This window comes from Seriola aureovittata, chromosome 3 (genome assembly GCF_021018895.1).
Source record: "Seriola aureovittata isolate HTS-2021-v1 ecotype China chromosome 3, ASM2101889v1, whole genome shotgun sequence".
NCBI lineage: Eukaryota > Metazoa > Chordata > Actinopteri > Carangiformes > Carangidae > Seriola > Seriola aureovittata.
Genome location: NC_079366.1, coordinates 26,942,227 through 26,969,769, shown reverse-complemented (window position 1 = coordinate 26,969,769; position 27,543 = coordinate 26,942,227). Strand labels below are relative to the sequence as shown.

The following is a 27,543-nucleotide window of genomic DNA, read 5'->3' as shown; positions in this document are numbered from 1 at the left end:
CTCACTCACCTTGGAAAGCTTTGACATAGCTGTTTCCTAGAGCAACAAGCTTCTGGAGGCCTGGATTGAAGTGCTCCATCAGGTTCTACAATATCACACAGACAGACACACACACACAAATACACGCGCACACACACATACACGCACACACACACATGCACAAAAACAGACCAACATGCCAAAAAGGAAAAATATTACTTCAGCTAACACTTAAGAAATCTCCAGCTTGGCCACATTTAAATATACAGTACAGCATAAAACAATAGTGAACAATGAGATGATGTAAACTCACCGAATAGACAGTTAAAGTTGATCTGTTCAGCTGGTCACTACTGGCTCCTGACATAGTGACCAATTTTAAGGGAAATATGAACTTAAAACAAAAAAAAAAAAAGTCTTGAAAAAAGAATGTCGGAGACAGAGAAAACTTCTGTTAAGTCTGTATTCCCATTCAAACGTCTGAAGAAGTTTCCTCAGGCGTTTCTTGTCCTGTATTTAGCAGCGGCTTAAGGCAGCGAAAGTCACCCTCAATGCAGGCCCACTGTTTCTGCTGTTGTTCCAAAGACCAATAACACCTGTCTGACAGAAAGATGGTGCTTTCCTCCCTCTCCCCTTTTCTGTCATTCGTCACTGCTCTTTTTTTACCCCTTGTCATCAGCAGTTTTCATGGAAAGAGCGAGCAAGTGAGTAAGGGGAAGAGAAAAGGGAGTAGGTGTCATCGATATGGCCGGGCCAGGTAAATTATTGATTAAGGAAGAGGACAGCCAGAAGCCCAACTAGCTGTGACGTATACTCACACCTAGGGGAGAACCTCAACCTCAACCTTTGGTGAAACAAACTGCTGCCTTAAAAAAGGTATATTAAGTGTCATGTGCAGTTAGATACAAAGATATTACTCAAGAAACCTGCCCTTTATATACAGCAAACCTCTCACGCACCAAGTACATGAAAATTATATAAGACTCACCCTCTCTGTCCATCAAATACTCCATCATATTGAACCCACATGAAAGCTATGATCTCTAACTAGATGTCAGTCACAAAGAGGTGAGGGAAGTTGAAGACAGACAGGTCATAAAACAATCCACACCAATTAAAGAATGAGAAGGTGCAATTCAAAATTTAGAAGTTGCTTCTGATGTCTTTTATTTTACTCTAGTTGGTCCAACACAAAATAAAGAGCGATGAAACCATTACGCTTCCTCATTTTCAATTTGCCTTTATCAAGCAGTTTAGGTTTGTGAGTTATCTAATTATTTTCTTCAGGAATTAGTTGTGATGTAATCACAACCTTTCATTTAATGCAGACAGTGTCATTAACAATCTTTTCAAACAGACAAGAGGTATTTCAAATATTACTACACACCTGAAAAACATGCACATTTTAACCTGTACCAGACAAATTTTGTGTTTATCACATTTTAATATTTTAATGGATCAGCTTTTCAATGAAATGGAAAGAGTAATTACAAACACCTTTTTTGTATTTTTGTATATCAAATTTCAAATACCTGAAAATGGTATGAGTCGTATTTATTTCATATATAAGCCATAAAACCAATAACTTAATAGCTTTCCTCTTACGGGGGTTAGAATGAATTTGTGTTGTAGAACCCAACATTTCAAAGTCCATTACAGCCATTTGGGCTTTTTAAACATATCTTCCTCATGTTTTGTCTTATTTATACATCCTGCTTTATTGTTACAGAATACGTCCAGACACCATTTAAGTCCTTGTGACTTTAACTATGCTGCTGACCACACTTTGCATGTGCTACTGCACTCACGAACATAAACATAATATGAAGGCAGTGTGAGGCTGTTCTATCCAGCAGAAGTGACCATGTCTTTCAAGTGGGCAGTGTCATCAAAGATGACCTCATTACCACCGCCATCCTTACTTTGTTGCTTTTGGCAACGACTTACAGTCTCCAGCACAGTTTGCAAACGCCGATCGAGAGCAGCGAGGTGGGGCTCCGAGAGCAGCGGAGCCACACTGTGAAGGGGATCGTGGGAGAGCGAGGCCCGCATGACATCACTGAGGCGATACTGAGGCAGAGACAGGAGACGCAGGCGAAGCCAAGTGGAGAGACGGATTCTGGAGAAAGATCAAAGTGACAGAAAGAGGCGTTTAAGAGAGGGAAGGAAATGATGAAGAGCATGGAGAAGACAGAGGGAAGACAAGGTTGTAATGGTAAATTTTGTGGGTACAGCATGATGGACACAGAAAAGATTTTATTTTGGAGCTGAGAATTCTTTCTTATAAATTTTGAACCAAGCAATGGACCTCCTCTCCTGTACTACCCAGTGTTGCTTCTTTATGATGGCTTCATCTTACTCTATGTGATTATTTTATGATCTGAGAAATCCTCAACTGCGCTAAAAGGAATACCATTTATTTTAAATGAATGCAACCAGACAGGAGGTGTACTGTTGCGTGCATAGGGACGGGAGACAGTGGTGTTTGTAGTAAGAGTTCAGCACATTTCATCACATCCTTGTTTGTACCTGCAGCACTGTTCTAGAGGAACTAAGATAGACGGCTCGTCTTTGGAGTGGCGCCCAAATCTGCAACGAAAACAGACCCAGAGTCAGTTAAGTCAGAACTGCAGCGATCAATCCAAACATTAAACTAAAAAAAAAAAAAAAGAAAAAACTATAGCAAGTGTGTGAACAATACATGACACTGTTTGTGAGAACAATAGCAGAAATACTTACGCTCTCCCGTTGTCAAGGTGCAACAGAAAAGTATTGTTGCCAAACTTCTCGAACGTCTCATAGTGGTGCCTGTCCATGTTACCTATGGGAAGAAAAGGAAGTATTCAGTTACTGTTGTCAACAACTCACAGTATCCTTTAATACATTAAAACAAATAATAATAACACATCAAAGCAAAAAAAACTATTTGTTGTATTGTTTACCAGTTCTGCAAACTTGAAGCCTTCACATGTATCTTTGCAAGTCACCATTTACAAATAATACAATAGAATTAATGCCAAACACTGAAACACTGCAGGTTCCAGGCCAGAGGAAACTACCCTGGTGAAAGGCTTTTTAATTGTAAATTTAATGGGGGGTATTTGGTGTATTTGTGTTCGTGTGGGTGCAAAAACATACATGTTCGTGTCTCTTTTAAATCTGCACAGATGAAATAATTTTGCTCAGACAAGAACTCCACTCCTTTGGGCTCTGAGATCAATCTGGATTAAACAAAATGCTACAAACTGCCTGTATGACATTGTGTAACAGTTTTAATGAAAAACCAAATTCAAAGCATCACAAAACATAATGTATAAACAGACATTACACAGTAATTGCAAATTTATTTGAGGTTTCACATAAATTCATATGAGCACTTGTTCTAATGACATATTTACAATATTTCTCAGGTGTTACTGCATCAGTACGTCTGAACATCAGTTGCTGCATCGCGCCTGATAAATCCATGTTGTTTCAGTCAGAGCATACTAACAAGCCTTACCCTTCTCAAACTACACAACACAGGATTTAGCCTGGCATGAAGGGGAACCTTAGTGATAATGTTAACATCTGCCAGCCCCCAGTCTCCTGTCTCCTGCTCTTCATCTAGATAGAGTGGGCAATGGTAGACTGGTAACTGAGAGGCAGTCGACTCAGAAGCATCCGAGATTTGAACATTGCTGGTGTCCATTAGATATGAACTTTTACACGGGAAGGTATCTCCGGCAGTATTTGTGCTCCTGACTTGAGCCTCGACACAAACAAGGGGCAGTGAGCATGACTCCGCAGAGACTGTGTCCTGTAGGGCTCTTAGCTGTGTATCCCATGATGCTCCTCTAAGCTCCAGGCCACACAAATACGCAGCACCCAGAGGAAGTGAAGCCGGGTATGTGCTTTCACTCAGAACCTGTAGGGACAAGAAAACAGTAAGTGTCTATCCTGCAGGACGTTTGGTTGGAGTGATAGTGGATTAACCATTTTCAACCACTAGGTTTCAAAACTGAAATTTTCATTTACTATGATTTCCCCATTTACCTGAAAATGCAGTTTTATATCACTGATATATTTGCGATTTACTTGAGCAGCCTCTCTCATCACTGCCACCAGAAACCCTCCGGCATTTCTGAAAGCAGATAGTCGGTATGCGCCAGGTGGATCCGAAGTGTTGCAGCGCCAGAGGTAAGTACTGAGCAACTCTGCTCTCTTCTCCAAGCGAGACAAGTCGGTGAGCTTGAGGATGGAAGCAAAGGTCGGCGTGCTGTATTGAACGGGCTGTTGAAGCTGTGAGAGGAGCGAGGACACCAAATCAATGAGATCGTCCCACTCAGCCTGGATGAAGTCACATACTGAACTGTGAGAAACAGCTCCTGTATTTGTAACTCTGCTGTCATTCTTGTTTGTGAGGAAACTCTTCAGAGCCTGCAGTCTGTCTCTTGCATGACTATAGGCTGGCATGGTGGAGGGCTGGTTAAGCTGAGTGTAGACACTCCTCACTGTCCCTTGAGGAGTCTGAGAGGCCTGCAGTTGTAAGTTCAAATTGTGACTATTGATCTTGATTATCTCAGCTGCCACATCTGTACTAAATCCAAGCACAAGAGGGTCATTCATGTTCGGTGAATCCTGAAGACCCTGCTCCAAAACCTGCAGAAGTCCTGACAAATCTGTGAACATGAAACAGCCACAATCAATACGTTGTACTAACAGAGAATAGCTGACAAACAGAAACATCCACTGTGACTCTAATGCCCGTAGTCCTTGCTAGTTGTAAAGAAAAAATCTTTGCATGATCGATATCCTCCAGTTAACACTCTCATCAGTTAGCTTGTAAGATAATTACTATACAAAATACAGTCCTATCAGAAAGCTGTCTGGTTACCGAATTGGCCAGGACTGCTGATGATATTTGAGAGGGAGTGTGGTCCACTGCCCCACAGAGGTGACACTCTGCTGAGGCAGGTCTTGGCAACGCTTTCCACCACCACCAAATCTGCAGAGTCCAGCACATGGCCTCCATGCACTAGATTGACTATGAATTAAAAGTACAACAAGGTTAACACATACAGTAACTGAACTAGAGAGACAGTGTTATCTGTTAGTGCTGCCTCACCTGCTATATACTGCAAAGCTTTGGTCTTGTTATCGCAGAGACTGGCAATGCAATTGTGTGCATCCACCAGAGCCTGGAGGTCTTCCTGACTCCTTTGAAATAGAAACAGTCCACATGCATAAACATAAACTCTTAATGCATCATGCAGTGAGATAACACCTCTACTATATATCAACTACAGTGTACAGTATTTGGGCCCATCTCTTCACCAGTTGTAGATTCTCCCCTGGCCGAGGTATTTATAGGTCTGTCTCTGCAGTAAGACAGAGTGGAAGATGGCACAGCGGAGGAGGAGCTCCATGTTGTCTGCTGTCTGACCAGACAGTGATTGACATTGTATGAAGGACACCACTTGTTGCAAGGAGCAGCTCAGCTCCTCCTTCAGATCCCAGGGAGAGTCACAGACCAGCGGCAGGGCACACGTACGCACTGCCACTGTTAAATGATAAAAATAATAATAATCATTATCATTATAATCATTAATATAACCTGACAACACAGAGACAAACAGGAGTTACTGTTTTTACTTAAGCACATTTTGACTGTGAGATTGTATTAATAGAAAAACATACATACTTAAGGCTCTGATTGCAAACCAATGTCCTGAATATATTTTGTTTGTGGAAGGTAAAGGATTAAATAGGACTGATACTCTCTACTGAATATTATGTGTAGCTTAGTACCAGGTGGTGGTAGTGAAGAAGAAAACTGCAGCTATGGTGTCTGACCTTGAAAGGAAAACTTGGACAGAGCAGACATGGCAATAAAATAGATCTACCTGGTATGTGGCGTAATGCATATTCTTGAGTTATAAACCACAACCGAAAGCATGGGTGAATCAGGCATCGCTCCTCTGTGCGGAGAAACAGAAATACTGGGTTGTAACTTGGGTTGTATCTATTTGTGAATTATAATGAATGATACGAATGCAACAGAAAACTGATTCTTGATTGATCACCTACCTTTGAAAGAGAAGATCAACTGATTGAGGCGAGCCACGACTTTATCATCCCATTGTTCCAACAAGTGACAGTTGTTAAAAACCAACCAGTGGCCATCATTAACTGCCTTGTCCAGTGCTGAGAGGATGACCTCTCTGTCACACAGAGTCCCAAAAGAAATTACTTTCACCTGAAGGAAAAATATTCATTAAGAAAACCATCAAGCACTGCACCGATGTACATTGGTTACAGCTATTAACTCAAAACAATTAAAACGGAGTGTGTGCGAGTTTTACCTTCTTTGTTTCTGCTACACCGTCTGCCAATTTATTTATTAAGTGAAGAGGCTGAATACTTGTAAAGGTGTCTCTTCTTGGACAGGGCAATGCAAGAATGATGGGTCCCTCATGTTTGACAAGGTATCGTGAGAGGGACTCTGGGTTCCCAGTGTGAGGGGCGTCAGACCCCACAGTCTGTTTTGGCAGGCAGAGGAGGCAGGCAGCTATCACATCAGCTAGTCCCTCGAGGCAGGAGGGGAGCATGGTTTTCCAGAGGAGAGCTCGCTGTGGCAGGGACAGATGGGAGTGAGAGCGACAGGGAACAGGCCCTATCACAGTGGAGGAAGGGAAGTGGAGGTACTCCTGCCACTGTATGGGGGAAGTGGACAGTGAGGAAATCAGCCCTCTGAAGGCCAGGATCCTCTCCAAGCAGAGGATCTCTGGATGGATATGAGCGGGTATCCAGCTGGGCAGAGAAGTGGTGGACTGTGAGGCAGTCTGAGAAGCAGGGCAGGGTTTACCTTTACAGACAGGATGTTCTATGTCTTGAAGGCCCCTGAGTAAAGCCAGCCTCTCACCCTCAGAGCAGAGCCTGTTGTGTTGGAGCAGAGCCACAGACACCAGCAGCTTCAGGACAGCAACGTGGTTCTTGAAGAGACAAGGCCTGTAATGGGCCAGCAGCTGAGCAACCATCTTGTTTGTAATCTCTGGTTCTATGATCCCTGGCGCTTTCCCAGTGGAAAATGACACTAATGGTCTGCCCTTCGCAATGAAGGCCTCTTGCATAACTGTGATGAAGCCATGTAGAGAAAAGTAGTAGGCGGGGGAAAGACGGGACACCTCCTGCAGAGCCTGATAGAGGGCAGCAGCCAGCCTCACTAACTGTCGGAGGGTAGCCACTAAAGCGTCATGGTACTCCAGCACCTCAGTCAGCTGCTGGATCTCCGTCTGCAGTTTCTTCATTGCTTCTTGACACACAGCCATGCAGGCATGAAAATCACAGTCCTGCAGCAGTAAGGAGTTCGACTGCAGGATGTAGTCCATCAGAGCATCCTAAAACAAGATTGTGTAAAGTCAACTGATGGACAGGAGATACAAACAACAGCAGATAATCACATTATTATCTATCAATTCAGATTTTGCATAAAATAACCGGCCTCTGCTTTAGTTAGATTTAAAGGTCCAATGATCACACTCAGTGGCAGCTTGATTAAAACATGCATAAATCACTTTCATAAGCCCAGTCCATGAATAGTGTACAATATTCTCGCCACAACCACCACATCATGTTGGGATCCAGATGGCCTATTCAAACTGCAGCCCAGGTAATGTAAATATTATGCACATGTAAAGCCAGACTACAGCTTGTGGGCACATTATACATTAGCCTGTACAAGTCTGTGAAATGATTAACTCATAATCATTTCAGCCTGACAGTTATCAGCCAAATCAATAGGCAAACCGCAGAGGGCATTTAGATGACACAGTATTTGCTTGATATGATGGTAAATGATGGACTGGTCACCTCTTCTGTCGCCAGCTTCTCCTGCAGCAACTGCTTGTCATTCTGGAGCCGTCGGTGTTGAATCAGCAGCTCTTTGCACTCAGATTGCAGCAGCTGTGTCAGCATCAGCTCCTGGATCTCATCTGAGCTCAGAGAGAGGTCGACTACCTGAACCTGAGCCAAGATGGATGGATGGATCTCTGAGGAACAAGAGCAAGAATATATAGTACTTTTAGATTAGTTAAATCTCTGGTGTCCATTTCATTACTATTAGTGTAGTGTAAGAAGTGTGGAGCAGTATCTTGTCTTTACACAATGCCTGACATTATCCTCTGTGAAAAGTAATTACTTTATCTGTGTATTAATTACAACTTTAGGTAGTTATCTTAAAATTCCTGTACATGTACTGTTCTGGGATGATTAATGAATTTGAAAACATCTCAGAAAGACTAGCAGACTAACTGAAAGAATATTTGTTATTTCACCCACATGTTTTGGCGCTGAGCCTTCATCAGGGTGATTAACAGAGCGTGTAAAAAACACTGCCTATATACAGTATACTCTACAAGTAGGATGAATCTTTGTCTAGCTCTCATTGGATAACTGATAAATAGATGGCCAGAATCCAAAGGATGACACATGACCTCCAACACAGAAACATCCAAATAAAACTACACAACAAAATAAAATGCAACCAGGAAAAAGCAAATCAGTCAGAAAATACCATCACAAAAATGAGAGAATTTTAAAAACTTTGAAACTACAAGACCCTTGTTAAATAACTGCAAAAACAACTGTAAAAACTCTCTACAGCCAAAATTTTCATTCATTCTCCTTGGACATATCTTTCACATCTTTTGCAGAAAAGTAAGACACCCTTAACAGAGTGTACTTTTGTTTATATTGATCTACAAATCATTCTTACCATTGCTAAGCATTCGGGCAGGCAGATGAGTGCTGAGGAAGAGACGGAATTTGGGGTGGGTTGGCTGAACATGCTGCTTTAACCCGGGAAGGCAAATTCCAGCACGGGGGGCCACTCTGTCCAGAAACTGAGGACTGGGGTTTGCATGTTCAACATGAGTTACCAGAACTCTCAAACCTGCAAAACAAAGTTGGATTAAGTTAAGGGTGAAAACAAAGACACTGTAAATTGCACCAAATTGGGCATCAATTTTACTACAATTACTACGGACAATTTAAACGATTTTATTTTGTGTAAAATCCCCTAATTTACCTTTCTCAGCCGCCTGGTCCAACTTGTCCAGCAGCTCTGGGTCATCAGCACAAACCACCATCTCACACTCTGTCTCAAGATTGGCATGCTCACCTAGAGAGTAGACACTTATGATGTGCTGGTTTAAAGTTTTTGAATACAATTTACCATTCAGATCCTATTCTATATGGAGCCTATGAGCCTCAAATGCAGTTTGGATTACACGGGATGCAACAAATGGCCAAATCCCAGCACAGATGATTTGTTAATGGAAGGACCTACCTGTGATGAGCCAGCTCTGAGAGTTCATATCTTGATGTTGCTGGAAGTCTGCCAGTAGAGGCCAGCGCTGACCCAAGGCATTTCTGTAGCCCCACAGCAGCAGCTCAACCACCACCCTGGCAGATACAGTGTCCTGGAGCTGCCACGCATTCAAACCTAATGCCCGACCCAGAAGCAGCTGCAGCCTTTCAAACATAGGGATGGGAAAACCGAGAGGGGGATAAGGAGGTGCAGGGTCTGACTGTGTAAACAGGGAGGTCCTAGGGTCCTTTGGGTTTATGTCGATGCTTCCTGTCTGACATAGCTGTCTCCACTTGCTCAGCAGTTCTGTCCGGATATCAGGTGCAAATGGCCCTAAGTAAGCGATGATTGCAGCCAGGATGAGGGCATCTCCTGGTAAGTTTTGGTTATTTAACTCTGCCTCCTGAAGGGAAGAAAAATGTATAATCTTAAGCAATATATCTTAAGAAATATATATATATATATATATATATACATAAATAACACCAATGTAATCAATTAGGCAGAATGTTTAAGTGACATGTACAGTATATTTGTAAATTCTGTTACCTGAGCAGCCGCCCTCCAGTCTCTGACATGTGCCTCTAACTGCTCAGCAGCTGTAGTAGCTTCTCTTTCCATGCTCTCAGCTTCATGCAGCTCCAGAAGTTGCTTCTCTAGGTCTTTCTGCACAAACCGAAGCTGAAGCTTAACATCCTCGAGACGAAGGTGTGCTTCCTCCTTGTGCTGATCGGCAAAGTACAGTTGACCTCGTGTCTGTTCGGCTACGACCTCCAATTTCTGCTTGACCAACAGCTGGTGTTGCACACAGCAGTATTCATACACAGCCTGAACCCATCGACACAGGGACTCGCAGGCCTTGCTCACCTCTCGCACAGACTCTGGCACAAACTGGGGACTGTGAACTATCTGGCCGAGACGCTGCAGCTGTTCATTTGTTAGGCTGTACTGGTCAAAAAATTCCAGCTCCTGGTGAAGAAAGATATATTTGCAAAAGAGCAACCCAAAACAACCACTTAATTAATTTCAATAGTACAATGCCAAAGCAACTGCTTATACTGCATTAACTGGAATGATGACTCAACTCAGTAGCTTGTACTTGCATTATATTTAATGCGTTGACAGTTGCAACATCTGAGGCGTCAAATAAGTTTTTTCTAAAAATGAATAAATAAGAATAAATAAATAAAAATTTATTATAAAAAATAAATTTTCCCACACACCTGGAAAAAGTTGGATTGTCCAAGAAGCTGTTTAGCACTCTCCCAGCCTGGTGGACGATTAAACAGCAAACAAACAGCATCCATGACTTTCACCACTCCATCAGGTGGATCTCTGTAGTGGCGCACCTCCTCCAGGTCAGATGGATTCAGACACTTCAGAATTTTGAGGCCTGAGAGGAACACAGGCCTTACCTGGAATAAAAAAGATTTAAAACATTAGGTTCATCTTCCGTGAAACTTCTATTAAATGTTGCTTATTGTTCTAAGGGATCTGAACACCCAATATCTGAACAGCCTCAGATGATACGATGAAAAAGCAAATTAGGTGATTTTTAAAATGTGATCTATATATGTAAATGTAAATTTATATGACTTTGGATGCAGATATCAATAAAACAGTAAAATCTGTTTACCTGTCTCTGAGCATGATTAATCTGCTCTTCCAGGTGATACAGCTTGTTCTCCTGTACCACACATTTCTCCTGAGCTTCTTCAAGCAGGCTTTTCCGATCATCTACAGTTCTGAGGCACGCTTTCTCACGCTGCAGGACAAAGAGGAAAGGAACATAGCATTGCTGAAGATATCTAAATTTGTATTTCTCACAAAAAAACATAGTGTTAAGAGGTGTTTTATATATATATATATATGTTATTATTATGTGCAATATTAATTGAAGGTCATGTGCAGGGTTACTTTGAAATAATGTCTTCCTTAAAAATGAGAAGCAAGAAAGAGTTTTTCATTTTGAAATGAATAAACAACAGTCCCTGCTGTGTTAAATGTTCTTCAGCATACAAAAGCCTCTAAAGTTTACTGAATATATTGCTACAAGGTTGTCTGAATCATTTCGACTGCAATGACGAATAACCTTGTTGTGGTATAGAAATTGTGGCAGTCAATACTCCTGCAACCTTATACAGAATATTGATTCCACTTGGAATTGCATATGCTGAATTGCTCAACAATACCTGCTGTGTCCCAGCCACCTTCTCTTCCAATCTTTTTAAGTGCTGTTTGTACTGCAGAGCTGTGTTGTTCAACACATCCAAATGAGACAGAACAGAGGCAATTCTGAAAAAATAAAATTGTATTGTATTGTAGTTATTGTTGTAGCTGTGTCAGATACTGTTGGATGTAATTTGCAGTGCAACTGTGAACTGCGTGATAATTTACACTGTATCTGATATTTTCTGTAGTTATTCACAGGTACAGTGTATGATTACTTTATCAGATAAAGCTAAATCACAGTAGTATCATCACAGATGTCCTGATAAGCAAAACAACATATTAAATACTGGAGATACATGGAGAAAAATAGGGAAAAATTCTACTCAACTAAAGAGTGTAAGACTAGTTACCTGTTGGCCTGGCCCTGCAGTTGTTTGTGCAGGTGGTTGGAGAGGTAACCAAAGTGGGCAATGAACTCCATATAAGTCTGAGGGCTGAAAGGCTGGGCTCTTAGAAGGACAGAAGCATATTGACATGCAGATTGATGGATTCCTGCCATGGCCACATACAGGCTGGCCTCTGAGCCTTCTCTCTTCACTGAATCAAAAGGAAAAATAAGTCTTGGTATATTCCTGAAATAACACTGCCAGTAGAAAGTGGTAAAAATGAAATGAGCATAGACTAAATTTTGTGGTCTGACTCACTTTTGTAGGGGCTGGTTTTGAGGCATTGAGCTGCAACTTCCGTTAAAGACTGGCTGGACCACAGCTGGTACATCTCAACACAGCAGCTCAGGCTCAGGGCCTTGGTCATTTGTCCCTGGATCATAAAAGGTAAAACGTCATCCATTAAACCTGCTCCTTAAACTAAAACAGAACTGTAATGGTGCAACCTGCACTTGCAACACTGTGTATACTCAAAAACAAGGACTACAATCAAAAATATGGGGCTCACTGAGTCAGCTATGATCTGACAGTTTGGGTTGAGAGGGTCCTGCACCCAAGTCAAAGTCTGTTGCTTTAAGTGATCCCATGGCTGATTTCTCCATCTTACTGCTTGCTGGCTTAGTTTTTAAATGAACTTTTAATCACCTGATCAAATGTTGCTTGAAAATATTTCTTAAAAAATAGGTGCACATTTGTTTTTTGTTTTGTTAGTTCCTTTTTTTGAATGTGGTTTAAAAAAGTATAGTTTGTTTTGTTCAGGAATACAAGCACAAAACTTCAGTGAAACGCACAGTAATTCAAAGAAAACACTTGCATTTCCATTATGGGTTCCATCGTTGGAAGGCATCCCACTGGTGTCTGACATGGTCCAGGGCATCAGAAGGAACACATGGACATTTCTGTGGACTTGACTCAAGTACCTTTGTTAAAAGAAACAGACTGAATATGATTGACAATTTGCACACATCATCTTTTCCAAATATATACTGTAAGTGGTCAGATGATTTTCATATAAGCCCATTCTGGTGAATGATTTTAAATCACCATCAACATACCAACAGGATTATTACAGTATAAATGAATGTTATTGGTGATTAATGTTGACATCAAAAGAACATTAGCATTACATACATTTTTGGGTTAAAGTAAATTCCAAATGGACACTTAACCCTGAACGGATGTACGTCTAGCGCTAATTCTAATTCTTCAATATAACAGTTTGAGCATGAGAATTGAAAGATGTAGTAATTTCCTCTTACTTATCAAACATCCAACTGTCCATAAGGTATCTTCTTGAGTTTTTCACTGCCGTCACTCTGGAAACAAGGTTCCTCAGCTCCTCCTCTGTGTGGAGCGCTGGGTATGTTCTGTGGGCCATCGCCACCAGCAGTTCTTCTCTAACAGACCGGCTGATATCTTCATGGACGAGTATGATAATATTACCTCCATCCCCTCTAGTCCTATTCCCAGCCTCTTTTAGGATTTCATGCAACTTATTCTCATTACCGGAATGTACCTCCATCAACTGATAGCCAGTAAGATAAGCAGCTAAACGCACATTGGATCTACGACCTGTGCCTCTGTCTGAGCTTATCAGTACTCCATGACCTCCAGGTATGAGCAATGCCCTGAGGATATGTAAAAGCTGACTCACTCTCTGTCTGTGCACAATGTATCTGGATGTGATGTTGTAGTTATTATCAGTTTCATGTTGTAAGTCGCCTTTTTTTCTGTCCATGAGAGCAGACAGATTTTGAAGTAGTGCATCAAGGTCTTGAGCCTTGTAAGAAGAGCTACATTTGAAATTGTGTTGCTGATCTATTGAATTCAAAGCCACTGAGAGCTCAGGACCATATGCAACTGTAGGAATTATGTCCTCCATATGCTGAAGAATCTGGGGCTGCAGAGGATGAGTTTTTAGGCCTGCCTCTTCTGAACAGGTGTTTTCAGACAGAAGGGAAGGTTCAGTCAATGTACAGTCTTTCTTCAGGTCTGACCGGTCAGCTGGTTTCAGTTCTTGTGGCGGACTTAAGGTTTCTGGATTCTCACCTATTTGCTTACAGGTGCCTGCTGTGTTTGTGGGTAGTGTGTGAATAGGAAGGTTGGTGACAGTAGGTGGGACATCCATACTGTCAGGGTGGGGTCGATCAACCAATCTAATGCCATAGTGTGTTGCTGAAACCTTGACTATGAGTGACGCAAGAGTTTTGCTTTCATCTTCTGAGCGTAACCTATCACTAAATGTACGCATGCACTCATGCATCCAGAGATGTGCTATGTTAAACAGTGTTGCTGCAGGCCCTGGTAGGAATGGTATTGCATAGTCCTTTTTCTGCATTGCGTTTGGGATGTTAGGCTGCCACAGGTACATCCCCTGAAACACCTTCTGCAGGTCATGATGAGAGAACATGAAATACGGCCTGTGTACAGTAGTCTGGAATTGCTCACATACAGCATCATACAGATTTTTAGTTGCAGTGATGATACAACATGCCACATCCTCACTGCTCTGCTTAAGCGGCATTTCTTCGAGCCAGACTTGTAGCCTCCGGGAATGGATAGACAATATAACGTTTGTAGATGGGCTAGGGAGCACAAAGATGGAGAAGAGGCGAGAGAGCCGGGAGGATATAACATTACTGTGGTGACTGCCCAGTCCAGAGACACAACAGGTAGCCATGTAGCTGATGGTTCGAGAACTCACTAACTTGACATGGTGGCTATCAAATGTTAGAATTTCTCCCTTTGAAATACTCTGTCGTAGCGATTCTAAAGCAGTCGATGTTTTTCCAAAGGCATCTATCAACAGGAAAAAAAAACAAATGTTCAGCTGATGAAACTTCACTTAATCAGATTCAAATCCAATCAAATTAGGGGGTAAATTTTCAAACTCACCACAGGGGGCTTCATGCAAATCATCCACAAACAGAAGCAATCTCCGCCGTTTGGTCGCAGAACCCACAGTATCTTTACAGTACTTCTGGCAGCTGATGTTGTTCAGTATACTTCGCAGGTCTCTGGAGCTCAGGCGTGGACTGGCTGGAAGGCTAATGTGTGGCTTGTCAAAACTCAGCAAACTTTGGCACAGGCTGGTTTTTCCAGAACTGGGCTCTCCTGCAAGCAAGACTGGCTGGTTCGTCTCCAACATGAGGCTCAGGAGATAGGTGTATTTCCTATACTATATACATACATTTAAGAAACTTGTAAGTTAAAATATTCAAATGTAGTCATTACAATATTAATGTATTTTCACTCCGCTTGACAACATTCAAGACAAACCTTGGGAATGACGGAATTTGTCAACAGTGTGTCCTTGGGGCACATCTTACTGTCAGTGCTAAAGAAGTGTTCAAACACACTCTCTTCATCAGGTACCACAATTTTGTAACGGCAAGTAAACAGCACTTGGCGGACTAGCAAGTTGTACTGTGGCCAATGGCTGAAGTAAAAACAAAAACATATGAATAACATCGGTTACTGATTCATCATGGAAACTTTGATTGCATGAATATACATAGCTTGAATATTTGTGTACATATACAGTATGTGACTATGTAAAAACGTTAATTAAAAATTCTCCTACCAAGGATGCAGATGTCCACCAAATCCCCAAATATAAGCCACCAGAAAAATGTTTCTGACAAGCAGCTCTTGTTTTCTCTGGGCATCCATGCCTGGTGTGTCGGTTCCATGTAGAGGTATACCTGGTGGGAGAGTAAGTGATAGTTTTAATAAAAGTAACACCACTACCACTACTACTACCAGAAGGTTATAAGTTAATGAATAATGGTTGTACCTATTTTGTCTCTTGGTGGTATTTCCTCAGCTTTTTCTACTTCCTTCCCAAAATGTTGTAGAAGGGCACATAGGATACGAGCGAATGACATGATTTCTTGCAGTCCATACACAGGGCTTTTAAAAAACTCTCCTTTACCATGGATTGCAGATGTTAAAGCGTTCTGCTTAAGCAAACTAAGAGTGCTGGGGAAAAGATCTTCAGCTAGACGATTCCACATTTTCAAGATCCCTTGATCCACTCTGTGTTCACAGTAGAGAGCATCCATTTCTTTCTTCCACACAGCCTTCCACAGTTCAGTTCCTGTGAAATAAACAAGGCTACAACGGGTCATTGCAGAGGGGCTTGCATCTCTTAGGTCTGTGATCTCCATGAGTAGCTTTAGGTATGATTGGGATGGCACAAGTGTTTCACCTGATGACAGGAACAGAAATGGCTGCTCAGGATCACAAAGTGTGGTCATGTAATCTAACCAGCCAGGCTGCCCCACAGGCTCCCCATCCATTACCAGCCATTTCACTATTGGTGTCTGATCAGTTTTCTTCTTATTGTTGCACAGTTTAGAATTTGTGCGTTCCCATCGTTCTGAAACTCTTAGCACTTTTGGCACAGCTCCATCTTGCCATCCTCTCTTTCCACAGAAGCAGCCAAATACCTCATCATGGGACATGGTATTAGGAAATAAAACCACAGTGTCAACAGAGTTCCAGTTTGAAGCAGAGATCTGTGGATCTGCCTGTGGGGGATCTCCTTTGATATTGTCATTTTCAAATACGTATCTGACTGCCTTGGCTGCCAGACTATTGAGTGCTCCTGCTAGAGCGCAGTAACAGGTTGTCTTTCCACTACCTGGGGGGCCTATAAGCAGAACTGCCTGAGAGTATTTCATAGTCTGGTAGAGTGTAAGAGCGCTGCTTATTTCTGTGTCAGAGTGAAACTGTTTCCTTTGTAATTCTTCTATAACTGCATCTTGAAGTTGGTTCTTCTCCTCTTCCTCAATATATTGTTGGAAAAGAGGAAACTGGCATGCTATAGGGAATGCATCCTTGAAAATGAGGCAGAACTGTGAGGCTTTCTTGTGGTCATAAAGAACAGGTAATAGGACAGAAAGAATCGCTTTGACAATGGCTGTTTCCTCCATTAAGCCATGTACAACTGCTAAATGAGAACTACATAACCTGGTTTCTTCAGATTCTTTTCTATCATTCTCTACAACTCTGGTAGAAGCATTTTGGGAGGACATTAGATAATTTTTTTCTGCAGCTGATCTTTTAGCCACATCTGAAATTTCTCGTTGCCTCACACTTTGTTTTAAGTGTATTTCAGAGGCAGAGATTATTTTTTGCAAGACATAAAGATAGCAGCTCTGGTCATCACTGATGAAATCAGGCAGACAGAAGGAATCCTTGGCCAGGCTGATGAGAGACACGAGGCGCTGACTTAAAGACATGGCCTCTGTGAAACCAATAGAAGTCAGCATTACTTCTGCAATGATCCTGTAATCTGGATGGGTTAACGTGACTGGTCTGGTTGCTAATCGCAGACTCTCTGGAACCTTGGATGTATACCCCTGCGATGAGATGAGAACACATCCGTAGTTGAAGTTAGCAGAAATGCTTTTCCCTGCAAGTGTCATGTGGCACTCTGGTTCAACAATATTTGAGCAACCTTTGACCCCATCAGTAGTCCTGTCCTTTGGCTCATCATTCACTCTTTGATTACTTTTTCCTGTTACCCCACAGAAGGACTGGTGAATGTCAACAAGATGCTGTCCCAGTGATGACAGGACCCCTTGTGTTAGTAAGTCCACAGAGTCCAGCAGAAGCCATGCTCCAGTCTGGAGGGCACCAAACAGCATCTGCTGAACAACACCAGGTCTCATGCTCGGACAACACTGTAGAATGACAACCTGCCGCCCCAGCGCTTTTCCTAAATGGACCACAGTTCTTTTCTTTCCTGACATGCAAGGTCCACTCACAAACCCGCATCTGTAGCTTGTTAGAGCAAACAGAATCCCCAGCATTGCCCGGTCTGTGGAAGGTGTATGCACCATCACCCAGTCTTCTGGACCAAGATACTCATAGCCATATTGGAGGCGGTGGCCCAAAACATCCACATAGCATGCTGGTTCATCACTGACTTTGAGACTCTGAACTTCTAAATCTACATGATACTTCATCAAACTTAGCCACTCAAAAGATGACTCAGGCACACACTGTACCTCCATGAGTCGAGATAGCTGCTGTGCATGATTCATTGTAAGCTGCACTAAAGCACGCAGACACATCATCATGTACTTAGAAACCAGAGAGTCACTTTTAGTCCCTGTGACTCCATCCCTTATTGAACAGCCAAGGCTTTTCAGCTTTTCAGAGTTGTATGCCTTTATGTTGCTCAGCTTCACTGGGCTTGATTCCTGGAAAGCTTGTTGAAGAACACTGCACCATACTGCCTCTTCAGCCACCAGCAGACATTGGAGAGGGTATTTAGACAGCAGATCCAGCAAAGGTTGTATTTTTCTTCTCCTACTAGCAATGTGGAGCAAGATGTCTCCAACTTCCTTGTCACATGCCAAATCTTGACTGGATGGTTGAAGCTGGTTTTGCACAACAGCACATTGTTTCATGAGGTGTACCATGGTCAACTTTAATTGTTTCTCAAAGACATTTAGCCAGAGCAAGGCATTGATATTTGGTTCTAAAGGAGACGGAAAGGTAATGTGCTCCTTGAGGCGGGAAAAAACTCCCAGCACCCTCATCTTTCTGTGGCTTCCACATGTGGTCTCATGGCTCTTTACATCTCTTGTGTTACATGGTATTTCACTATCCACCTCGAGCCAGTGTACACCTTTAAAGCATTTGCGTACAAGGGGTTGCAGCATGAAAGGTGTTGGATGAAAGGAGAGTAGTTGTATGACTTCTCTGTCACTCAAGAACCAGAGTCTTGGAAACTGTTCACGCAGGGCATCCAGGAGATCCACCATCTGGTTGGAAATAGCATCCATTGAGGACAGGCCATCAATGAGAATCTGGCAAAGACTATTACCATAATATTTGTCATTTGTCTTCTTGGAATTAACGAAGTTCAACACGTGAGGATCGGTTGTTACTGTGCATATAATTTCCTTAAATGTCTCATCAACTGGTTGGAACCGCTGCAGCTAAAACACAAAAAACAACATTAGTATGTCCCATAAAATTGTAGCAAAGCGCCATAAGTATTGCAAAAATTAGATATGTTTGACTTGTGATGACATAGGGACATACCAGATCCACTCTTTGAACACTAAAGAATGTTTCATTAAACATCTTTGTGAGGAAGCCCCATATTTGCTGGTATCTTTCAAATAAATCAAGCAGCTCCTCTATTAATAATGACAGAAAAAGCAAAAAAATGCATTGAATTCTTACAGTCTGTTCAAACTATTTTTGCACTTAGAGGCAAGTGCTAAACATCTTCTAAATTTCTTTTCTGAATATCTGATTTACCAAGCTCTTGCAGTGATTGCACCCAATTTTCCATCTGCCGCCTGAACTCAAAACTGTATGGAGACTTCAACATGGTGGACAGAGTCATCAAATCATTCTCTATCTCAGCAAATAGTAATTCCAGACCTGAATGAGAAAAGACATGGCAAACCCCACCAACTTGTGAGTAGAATATTGCTTTTACACATTTCCCCCTAGCAACCGAGCAAAAGTAGTAATCCAACAAGCATTTTTATAATTACTACGACAATAGTTACATCTGTATTATTAATTTCCCAGCATGTTATTTAGTCTCACCGATGATGGTGAATCCTGAATCATTACAGGAGTGTTGACTGGCTGATTGGAGATTTGAAACGGTGCCTTCCCTGAGCTTCCCTGTGTCCGTTAATCCATGTTGTAGCTCACAATGCTGCCAAACAGGGTGAGTGAATTTATCCAGCTGGAAGAGTCTGGATTTCCATCCTTGTTGAAGCTTTAGGAAGGTCTTCTCCATGTCACACTCTGCTTGTGCATCCCTGCATATCTGACAGAGTAAAAGGTACCATAAGCAAAATCTATCAAGTGTTGTGTCAGTTACATATAAGAATAGTTTGATGTTTATTGAGCCTGTTCTTACTAGGAAATTATTCCAACCATTTTGTCTCCTGATTTTAGCAGCACTACCATAACATGCCCAGTAAGTAACCTCTCTACTGCTCTTACCTTAGTAATTAGTTTCTGGTGCAATTCAAGTCGTTGAGACATAAGCTCAGCAACAGTCACCTTCTTTTCTGGGACATACAGTAGGCCCAAGCCTGCCAGGTGAAAGGTATTTTGATCATTTCAGATATGCTGTGGTTCACAAAGTATGCATATGTTACAATATGAGCACAGTGGTCTGACCTTCAAAAATAGCTCCCCAGTGTTTATGTCTGAGAGTTGGGCTCTGTAGCTTGGCCATGACTGCAAGCTGATGGCTTAGACCTTCCAGGATTCCTAAAGTCTCCTGCAGCACCAAATCTTGGGTAGGCATGACACTTGTTAGAGAAAGAGCTTGCTCCTTCCACTTGGCAATTTTCTCTTCAGCTTGTGACACCACAATCTGACAGAAAATTTGGAAAAGATTTGTTGGTTCATTTCACATGGACAACAAAATCGAAAAAATGCAATCACTAAAGGACAGAGCAAAGTCAAATTTGAGTAAATTAAAAAAAAAATTGCATACATTTGTCATCACCATGAATGCATACAAATAATTACCTCCATAACATAATTTATCATCTTGTCAATAAGCAGAGAAGGGTTGATCTGATAGGTTACCTCACTGAAAAGCAACTGTTTCCACTCTTCCATCCATGTTGTGTATGCAGCAATCAGCTCCCACAACTTTGTACAGGCTTTCACCCTCTCAATACCCTTGGTCAGAGTGGTCAAATCCAACGTATGTTCTAGTGGAAGGCAACGGAACATGAAATACTAATAGGATTAGGATGTTCAGTAGCTTTTGAAGCCTGGCAATGATTTATATCTATAATGTATACCTTGTAGGTTTTGACTGTTCCTACTGAGTTGTTCCAGCTTTGCATTCAGACTGTGTACATGGGCACACATACTGTTCAATTTAGCGACCATCTCTTTGGCATTCTGGGTTGGGTCAATGAAGGGTCCAGATGTAGCTTTAGCAAGCACATTTTTAAGGTCACAGACCATAAATGAGTACATAGTTTCCAGTGCGTTAGCTGCTGAAGGAAGACGGTGGCACACAATGCTGTCTGCTTCCTTCAAGAAGGATAAAAAGCAATCCCACAAGCCCAGCATCTAAATATAGAACACAAACAGAAGCACACTCAGTGCAGTGTAAAAAACAGACCATAGCTGAGATGTTATCAACTGTGGTTATTAATGACATAATTTTCACTGATTGTAATTGTAAATGGGATGCTTATGCCTGCAGACCTTTTTTTCCAAAGTCAGCTCCTGCTCGTTCATCAATCTGTAGTTCATGCAAACAGTGTTCTGGAGGGAGTGAATGTACTCCAACCGCTTCTGTGTGTCAGCCAACGTTTTCACAGATTCCCTCACCTGCAGACAAAAGGAAAAAAATTGCACTTTTTACTAGTTTATGATGCCTCAATGATTTATGTTTGACAAGGGATCTATAATATATATCCCATCCCATGTTATGGAGGGCAAAAACAATTTAACTTCAGTGTTGTTGATATAGTTTTTGAATTGATTTTAAAGATGGAGAATATATGTACAGGTAAAGTACTTTCACATGAGTTTCACATAACTTACTTATCCCTAACCCTGTTAAATACTTAAAGCCTGCAGGGTGGATAAGCAAACTGGGTGACTACTAGATGAAATAAAGAATGAAATACAACTCTGACTTGAATGTGTATTGCAAGTGTCTAACAACTCATCAGCACAAAAGTTAACTGAAGTACTTACTCATGCCAATGAGTAAAAGTATACATGAGTGTGCTCCCTCAAATAAAAGTACTGAAGACCTTAATGTACTGTGCATCACCTGATCATTCTTGGATAATGGAATCTAAATTCAGAACACATTTGCTCTGACAAGGGAGGGCCCTAGGGATGAATAATTCAATTAAAGTGAATATGTGACCAAAAGAGAAGTCTCGGAGGATCTGAATTTTCCATCATCCATCCTTGTTAAGGTAAAAGACAGAAAACTAGGGTACTGACTTTTTATGAGATCTTTTTCTTACCCTTTGAGATCTGGAATCACCTTTGCAAAACTGGTAATCTATTTCTCTCTACATATGTTTTTATTTATTTTTCATGCAAGTAAGTAAAGTTTAAAGAGTGCCTCTACCATAAGAGCATATTTTGAAAGGTCATGTAAGGTTTGAGCTTCTGTCTTGAGTTCAGCTATAGTCATCTCCAAATCTGATATGAGGCTCTCTGTGTGCAGCTTGATCTGCTCAACTAGCTGTTCCAGCACCTCCTCCTCAATGAACCTCAGTTGCCGCCCTGAAGAAACAAAAGTAAAGAGGATAAGAGCAATTATTATAAAGACCAGTGAGTAAGTTATAGTTCAGTTATTCTTAACCCATCAACTGACTGTACACGTAATTTTCTGTTTTACAAAACCAGGGAACAATAATTAGTGGTGCCGTTTTTAAATACAAATCTTGAGAGTCTTTAAATCACAGTAGAGATGCAATTACTTTAATGGAATGCAGACATACCTAGAGTTTCCTTTGCGTGGGTGCAGTGGATTATGAACAGTTGGCTGGAGGTAGAGATTGTAGAGGGAACTGTGTTGATTCTTTCAGCCCAGAAGCGCATTTTCTTAATGTGCTCCTCATACCGTAAAGCAGGCTGACCCTTCATGGATTCCAAAGAGGCCGGACTCCACTGATTAATGAACAAATTAATGTCCACCAACCATTTGTAGCACTCACACAGCTGCTGGATTTCTAGTTCGACTTCCTGTCGAGAGAAGAGTGAGAAATACATGAGCTGGTGTACAAATTCTTTCACATAACACTGGTATCGGAATTGAAAGTGAGTCTTACTTGCATGATCTTGGCCTGCTCTCTCTCAACTTGTTTTGAAGAGTCATTGATGCTGATCTGCCACTCCAGCTGTGTCTTACAGAGAGGATAGTAGCAGCCATGCACCATGTTGCCCTGCACCATAAGCAGGGTTTGATTTGGCAGCACCAGCGAGTGAGCTGACAGGTCTCTGAGCAATTGCCAGCAGCAAAACTTTCGGTGGTAAGTCATTCCACCATTGTTCTTACGCTCCCCTAAGAATTAAAACACACAGACATTTTAACTGTCTTCCAATTATTTATAAAACAAATGACAAAAAAATTATTTATCTGATTTTGGAACCATTTCTATTTTTAGACCATATTTATTCATCAGGTTTCACATGAATACTGCCAATACTTGCCATACCTGTAATAGTAGGATGTTCAATACAACTGAGGCCAGAAGTTAAATCCTGAGCAAAATCAGAGTTTAAGACATTGTTGCTGATCTCCAGGAAGAATCCACAAGTGTCACACATCTAACAGAAAAGAAAGGTTTTATGAGACATTGTCATTTTAACAGTTAAAATGTACAGATGTAATAAATATAACACATTAAAAATACATAATTGTACACAATTGTTGATTTACTGAAATGTAAACTTATGCTGCTAACCTTTTGGAGAAATGAAAACTTAATATTTGTCCATTTCAATTTGTTATAGTAATTCATTCTACTAATGCAAAACCTTTTTCTGTTAATAGGGACCAACTTTCAAAAACATGATGCACATTTCCAGTAGCCTTAAAACTTCACAGCACCCACAACTGAAAAATATAACGTAGGTATAGCTGCAATTGCAACAGTGGAAATTTGTAAATTACCTGAATAATGGAGTCACCAACAGTCAGAAGTGCTTCACCCACTGCCTCTTGGAACAGATGTACTGGTGGGTCCACAGTCAGCTGACTACTAGCACTGAAACACAGCTCAGTGTGGAAGAGGCTGCACTGCTGAGATCTCTCTCTCTAACAAACAAAAAACCATCAATGGCATTCATTTAATTAAATATTAATGAATTTCTTTGTGAATTTGCTTTATCTGATCCTTCCTCCATCATTTTAACATATAATAACAGTGATGCTTAATAAAAGTAAGTTAGTTAGTAGTTAGTTTTGTATCCATGTCTCTCCTGGTTATAACTCAAGAGCAGGTTGCAACAGTCTGCTATGTGTAAATACTGTGAGTTAGACAAAAATGACAAGGCTATTATGTTTTTAATCAACATTAATTTTTTCAGAGAAGGGTGTGTTCTTATGGTGGCACACTGCAACATAACATGGAGTTAACAAATGCTCGTCACCTTCAGAACATTGCTGAGAAAAGAATTGACATCTTGTCTGATGATTGTAATGAGACTCTGTACAATCATTTGATTGATGAGAGAAGCAAGGTTTCCCAATTTCTGCAAGATGCTTTCAGACTGAGCCAACTCTTTCTTCAGCTCCTGCTGGTGAGCCAGGTGGAGGTGAAGGGGTTCAAAGCGTTTATTTGGCTTTCTAGCATATTCCATGTGCAACAGCAGCTCGTGGTGTGCCTTATAGCTGTTCTCTTTCACCTGGGGACAAAAGTGCATTATTAGAGACGATTCCAGAAATGGACAGGCTTCTTTCTTACATAAAACTATAAGAGTTCTATCTAATGCTCCAATATTTTTGCTCAATTATTAATGCTATTCTTTTCAGTTTACACAGGTTTGCTTTTGTTATAGTTTTGTATTATGTTTGGAAAAAATGATGAAGTACCGCATTTAGGATGACAGCGCGATACTGTGATAATTTCTCCAGATTCTGCTGACACTCTTGATTCTTGGTAATCAATATGTTCTTGAATTCCAGCAATGTGTAGGTTTGACAGTCCTCCTGGGGCAGCTGGTGTGTCTCCTTCATGTCTTCAATGAGTCTGTAAAAGATAGAGTATTATTAGTGGGAAATCTGAACATCTAATGTTAAAGCTAAACATTAGTCCTACATTTTATCTCAAAGTTAAAAGGTCAAATCCAACAGCTAGAGCAATTCATAAGCACTGGTTAAAAGTCTTATTAGTTTTATTAGTTAGTTTTATTAGAATTACATCAAAAGCAACGATTCATAGAATATTACATATATGCTGAGAACCAGTGCCCTGATGTCACTAGTGTTGTAACTGTGATAAAAGGCTGGGGTTTGTTCTAACTTACCTGCTGAACAGATGAAGTGCACCTCTGAACTGAGGTACAGCTATAAGCAGCATGTCCTGCAGATTCTTACTCCTGCGCTGAAAAATGATCTTGCGCACATTTCTATGCCACCTGGCACATAAAAAAATCAAAACACAAATTAAAAGTAAGTAGTGAGAGAGACATAAATCACATCTTATATGTACTTACCAATTGAAAGCTTTTCGCAGTCTGAAGTCCCTGAAAAATTGGATTTTCTGCAAAGCTGTCCACAACACAGACTCCCTGTACCACTCTGCCAGACTGACAAGTGCACCATAACCCCTCTCTGTCACATGTAGTACAGAATTAGAGGAGAAGATGTAGTGCTCAGAACCAGCTTCACTAGATTGGACCACTTGAAGATCATAGGGTCTAAAAACAAAGATTGTGCATTCATAGTTTAATTGTATGCAATCCATAAAATGAAATTACTACATGAGAAGACTTACAGATGTTTGAAATTTAGCTTTGATAAATATACTTATTCAGTCGTACCTGCAAGAGTCCCCATCCACTTGTTTCAGGTAATAAAGCTCCAATTCTGCCAGGTGTCCTTTCTGGGCAAAAATCTGAACGACTTCTGTGCCAGTGAGAGGAATGTTTTTTGGTTTGGTCGCTTTCCCATCTTTTATCGTTCTTATCTTTTTATCCTCACGTGTTGTGACTTTTATTGATTCATCTTTCTCTGTAAGACTGAAACATTAAAAACTGAGAGTAAACAACAGAGAAATTCATTCTGGCCTACAATAGCTTGGGGAGTAAATCTTGGCTGCTCAATTTGTCAGCTCTTTGTGTCACTTGTAAGTGGAAAAAAAAATCATTGTGTGAGTTGCTATTATATACAGGGGTAAAAGTATATCTGGAAAACATATATTTCAAGCCAACATTGTGTCAAAAGCCTTAACAAGACACGACAAGGCCTATTACATACCATCATCAACATTACATATTTCATCATGCTCATTTTTTTAGGTTATTAGTGTGACAAAAGGATTGCATTTATGTCATAGACTCCCCCAACCCCAATCATTCCATGTACCTTTGTGCTGTCACCTCAGTAGCAGTTCTTACAGGGATGTCTGTCCCTAATGCCAAGGCCATTAGTCGAGGTCCCTCTGTCCATTTTGTGTTACCTATGGCTCTCCCAGGTAATACTTGGGCTACAAGATGAGGAAGTTCCAGCACTGATAAAGGTCTGTCAGGGGGGACATTTTGAAGGACGGTGGTACGGCTGAACAGGGACCTGGCCTCAAAGGCTGCTGAGAGAGAAGGTGGCCTTTGGCAAAGAAGTGGTAAAGTTACTTCAGGAGAGTGGGTCTTTTTCTTAACCTTGGGTCCAGACCTAGTAATGTCTTTACCACAGGTCTGAGAAGTTACTTTACGGGATTTTTCATCCAAAGTGGCAGCGAACATGCTGCTAGTCTCTCAAAGGATACCATCAGTAGGTTTACATACCACAGACGTTATCTTGCCAATCTAATCTTTATTTTGGAAATTCTGTAAGGAAAAAACAAATTGGTTAATTTAGCACATCCACCGTTGTCAATTAGCTTCATAACAAAGACAAAATCCAGTTTTACCACATTAGATAGATATGTACTAAAATTAGCAAGGTCCCAATATAGTTCATGATACTAATTGTAGGCAATTAACACCATTTTAGAAGGTGATGAAATGGTTAATACTCATACTGCTCTCTGGACACAGAAATGATCAAGTTACTGGCATAAGTATGTAACAGTGTTTTTGATCAAAGCTGTGTGGAAACAAAAATTGTTTTATCAATCATTTTTATCTAAATATATGGCATATTAACACTGGTCATCGCGATATCTTATGACAAATGAAAACTATTTAGGGTTAGGGTTACAATACAATACAATACATTTTCACGAAAAGCCAGAAAAATAGTAATAGAGTAATTTATCTTCCATTTCTTTATAAAATGCATTATACTTTACGTGATTTATCCCCCATTACAAAAACAACATGACATGTACTTGCAAACCCTGGGACGAGAAAGCACCGTTTGCGAGTAAGCTAGTAAGTTAATGTACTCTAGAAGTAAACTCCGTAAACAGTAAATCAAAGACGTTACACTCGACGCAGTTAAGCACCTGTTCTTAACACTGCCGAAGTTCAGATAGCGGGAGAATTAAAAAACAGAGGCTGTTGTTTTATAGTTGAATAAGTAGTTTAAAACAGCTAACTAACGGCGAAAGAAACAAAACTAACTGTGTGTGACTTTCTTACCTGGCTGTGGTGAAGTTGTCTGCGCAACCACGGCGACGGCTCGTTGCCACGGTAACGCCACAGTAACTTCAGTTGGTCTGCTGGTGAAGGTCAAGTATGTCGACTTTAAACTGCTCATAACCTTTAACCCCGCAGCTTTATTTTATCCGACATGCTGTAGCTTGTCGAGACTACAGCATGTAACACAAAACTGTACTGGCTAAACAAAAAAAGCCAGAAACAGTTTATATTCCTCTTACAAAAGAGTTTCCCCCGCTGCCTTTGTACAACTTTGTACTTCACTGCGGTTGAAATAGTGAAATATCGCGA

At 41.0% G+C, this 27,543-nt stretch overlaps 3 protein-coding genes across 3 annotated transcripts in view; all 3 read right to left on the bottom strand.

Moving 5' to 3' along the window:
- baiap2l2b (BAR/IMD domain containing adaptor protein 2 like 2b) overlaps nt 1–232 on the bottom strand; it is a 9,133-nt gene extending 8,901 nt beyond the window's left edge. The window contains exon 1 of the mRNA XM_056371874.1: nt 10–232. Coding sequence (XP_056227849.1) covers nt 10–79 — 70 coding nt within the window. The 5' untranslated portion in view covers nt 80–232. The remainder of the gene's footprint in view (nt 1–9) is intronic.
- Nucleotides 233–1,139: 907 nt separating this feature from the next.
- LOC130167046 (extracellular serine/threonine protein kinase FAM20C) lies at nt 1,140–3,107 on the bottom strand. Its single transcript, XM_056373003.1, has 3 exons — nt 2,719–3,107; nt 2,509–2,568; nt 1,140–2,098 (listed from the first exon to the last, which is right to left on the bottom strand). Exons 1-3 carry the CDS (start codon nt 2,793–2,795, stop codon nt 1,825–1,827), a joined length of 411 nt encoding a protein of 136 aa, XP_056228978.1. The 5' UTR covers nt 2,796–3,107; the 3' UTR covers nt 1,140–1,824.
- A 126-nt stretch (nt 3,108–3,233) lies between these two features.
- On the bottom strand, nt 3,234–26,473 carry LOC130163588 (dynein heavy chain domain-containing protein 1). Its single transcript, XM_056367880.1, has 43 exons — nt 26,021–26,473; nt 25,477–25,674; nt 25,150–25,353; nt 24,961–25,071; nt 24,527–24,683; nt 24,085–24,339; nt 23,606–23,749; nt 23,148–23,259; nt 22,761–22,993; nt 22,431–22,674; nt 22,055–22,212; nt 21,169–21,294; nt 20,754–21,030; nt 20,533–20,660; nt 20,116–20,314; nt 19,936–20,027; nt 19,528–19,756; nt 19,231–19,356; nt 19,009–19,106; nt 15,743–18,902; nt 15,530–15,650; nt 15,226–15,385; nt 14,842–15,124; nt 13,206–14,745; nt 12,761–12,866; nt 12,205–12,319; nt 11,911–12,097; nt 11,521–11,623; nt 10,965–11,093; nt 10,552–10,743; nt 9,878–10,297; nt 9,308–9,731; nt 9,047–9,139; nt 8,735–8,911; nt 7,831–8,009; nt 6,324–7,358; nt 6,049–6,217; nt 5,865–5,939; nt 5,296–5,521; nt 5,087–5,178; nt 4,856–5,005; nt 4,015–4,640; nt 3,234–3,886 (listed from the first exon to the last, which is right to left on the bottom strand). The coding sequence occupies exons 1-43, from the start codon at nt 26,392–26,394 to the stop codon at nt 3,458–3,460; spliced, it is 13,656 nt and encodes a 4,551-aa protein (XP_056223855.1). The 5' UTR covers nt 26,395–26,473; the 3' UTR covers nt 3,234–3,457.
- Nucleotides 26,474–27,543: the final 1,070 nt, after the last annotated feature.

What these genes read in the sequence shown, in the direction of transcription:
- LOC130167046 (XM_056373003.1), bottom strand. Translation starts at nt 2,795, where the DNA reads ATGGACAGGCACCACTATGAGACGTTCGAGAAGTTTGGCAACAATACT. An exon ending in CACCTTGACAACGGGAGAGC is followed by an intron (nt 2,569 to 2,718) that starts GTAAGTATTTCT and finishes TTTTCGTTGCAG; the next exon opens with ATTTGGGCGCCACTCCAAAG. An exon ending in CCTCTAGAACAGTGCTGCAG is followed by an intron (nt 2,099 to 2,508) that starts GTACAAACAAGG and finishes ATCTTTCTCCAG; the next exon opens with AATCCGTCTCTCCACTTGGC.
- LOC130163588 (XM_056367880.1), bottom strand. Translation starts at nt 26,394, where the DNA reads ATGTTCGCTGCCACTTTGGATGAAAAATCCCGTAAAGTAACTTCTCAG. An exon ending in TGAACATCCTACTATTACAG is followed by an intron (nt 22,994 to 23,147) that starts GTATGGCAAGTA and finishes TTTAATTCTTAG; the next exon opens with GGGAGCGTAAGAACAATGGT. An exon ending in ATGGAACCCATAATGGAAAT is followed by an intron (nt 12,320 to 12,760) that starts GCAAGTGTTTTC and finishes TTTATGATCCAG; the next exon opens with GGACAAATGACCAAGGCCCT.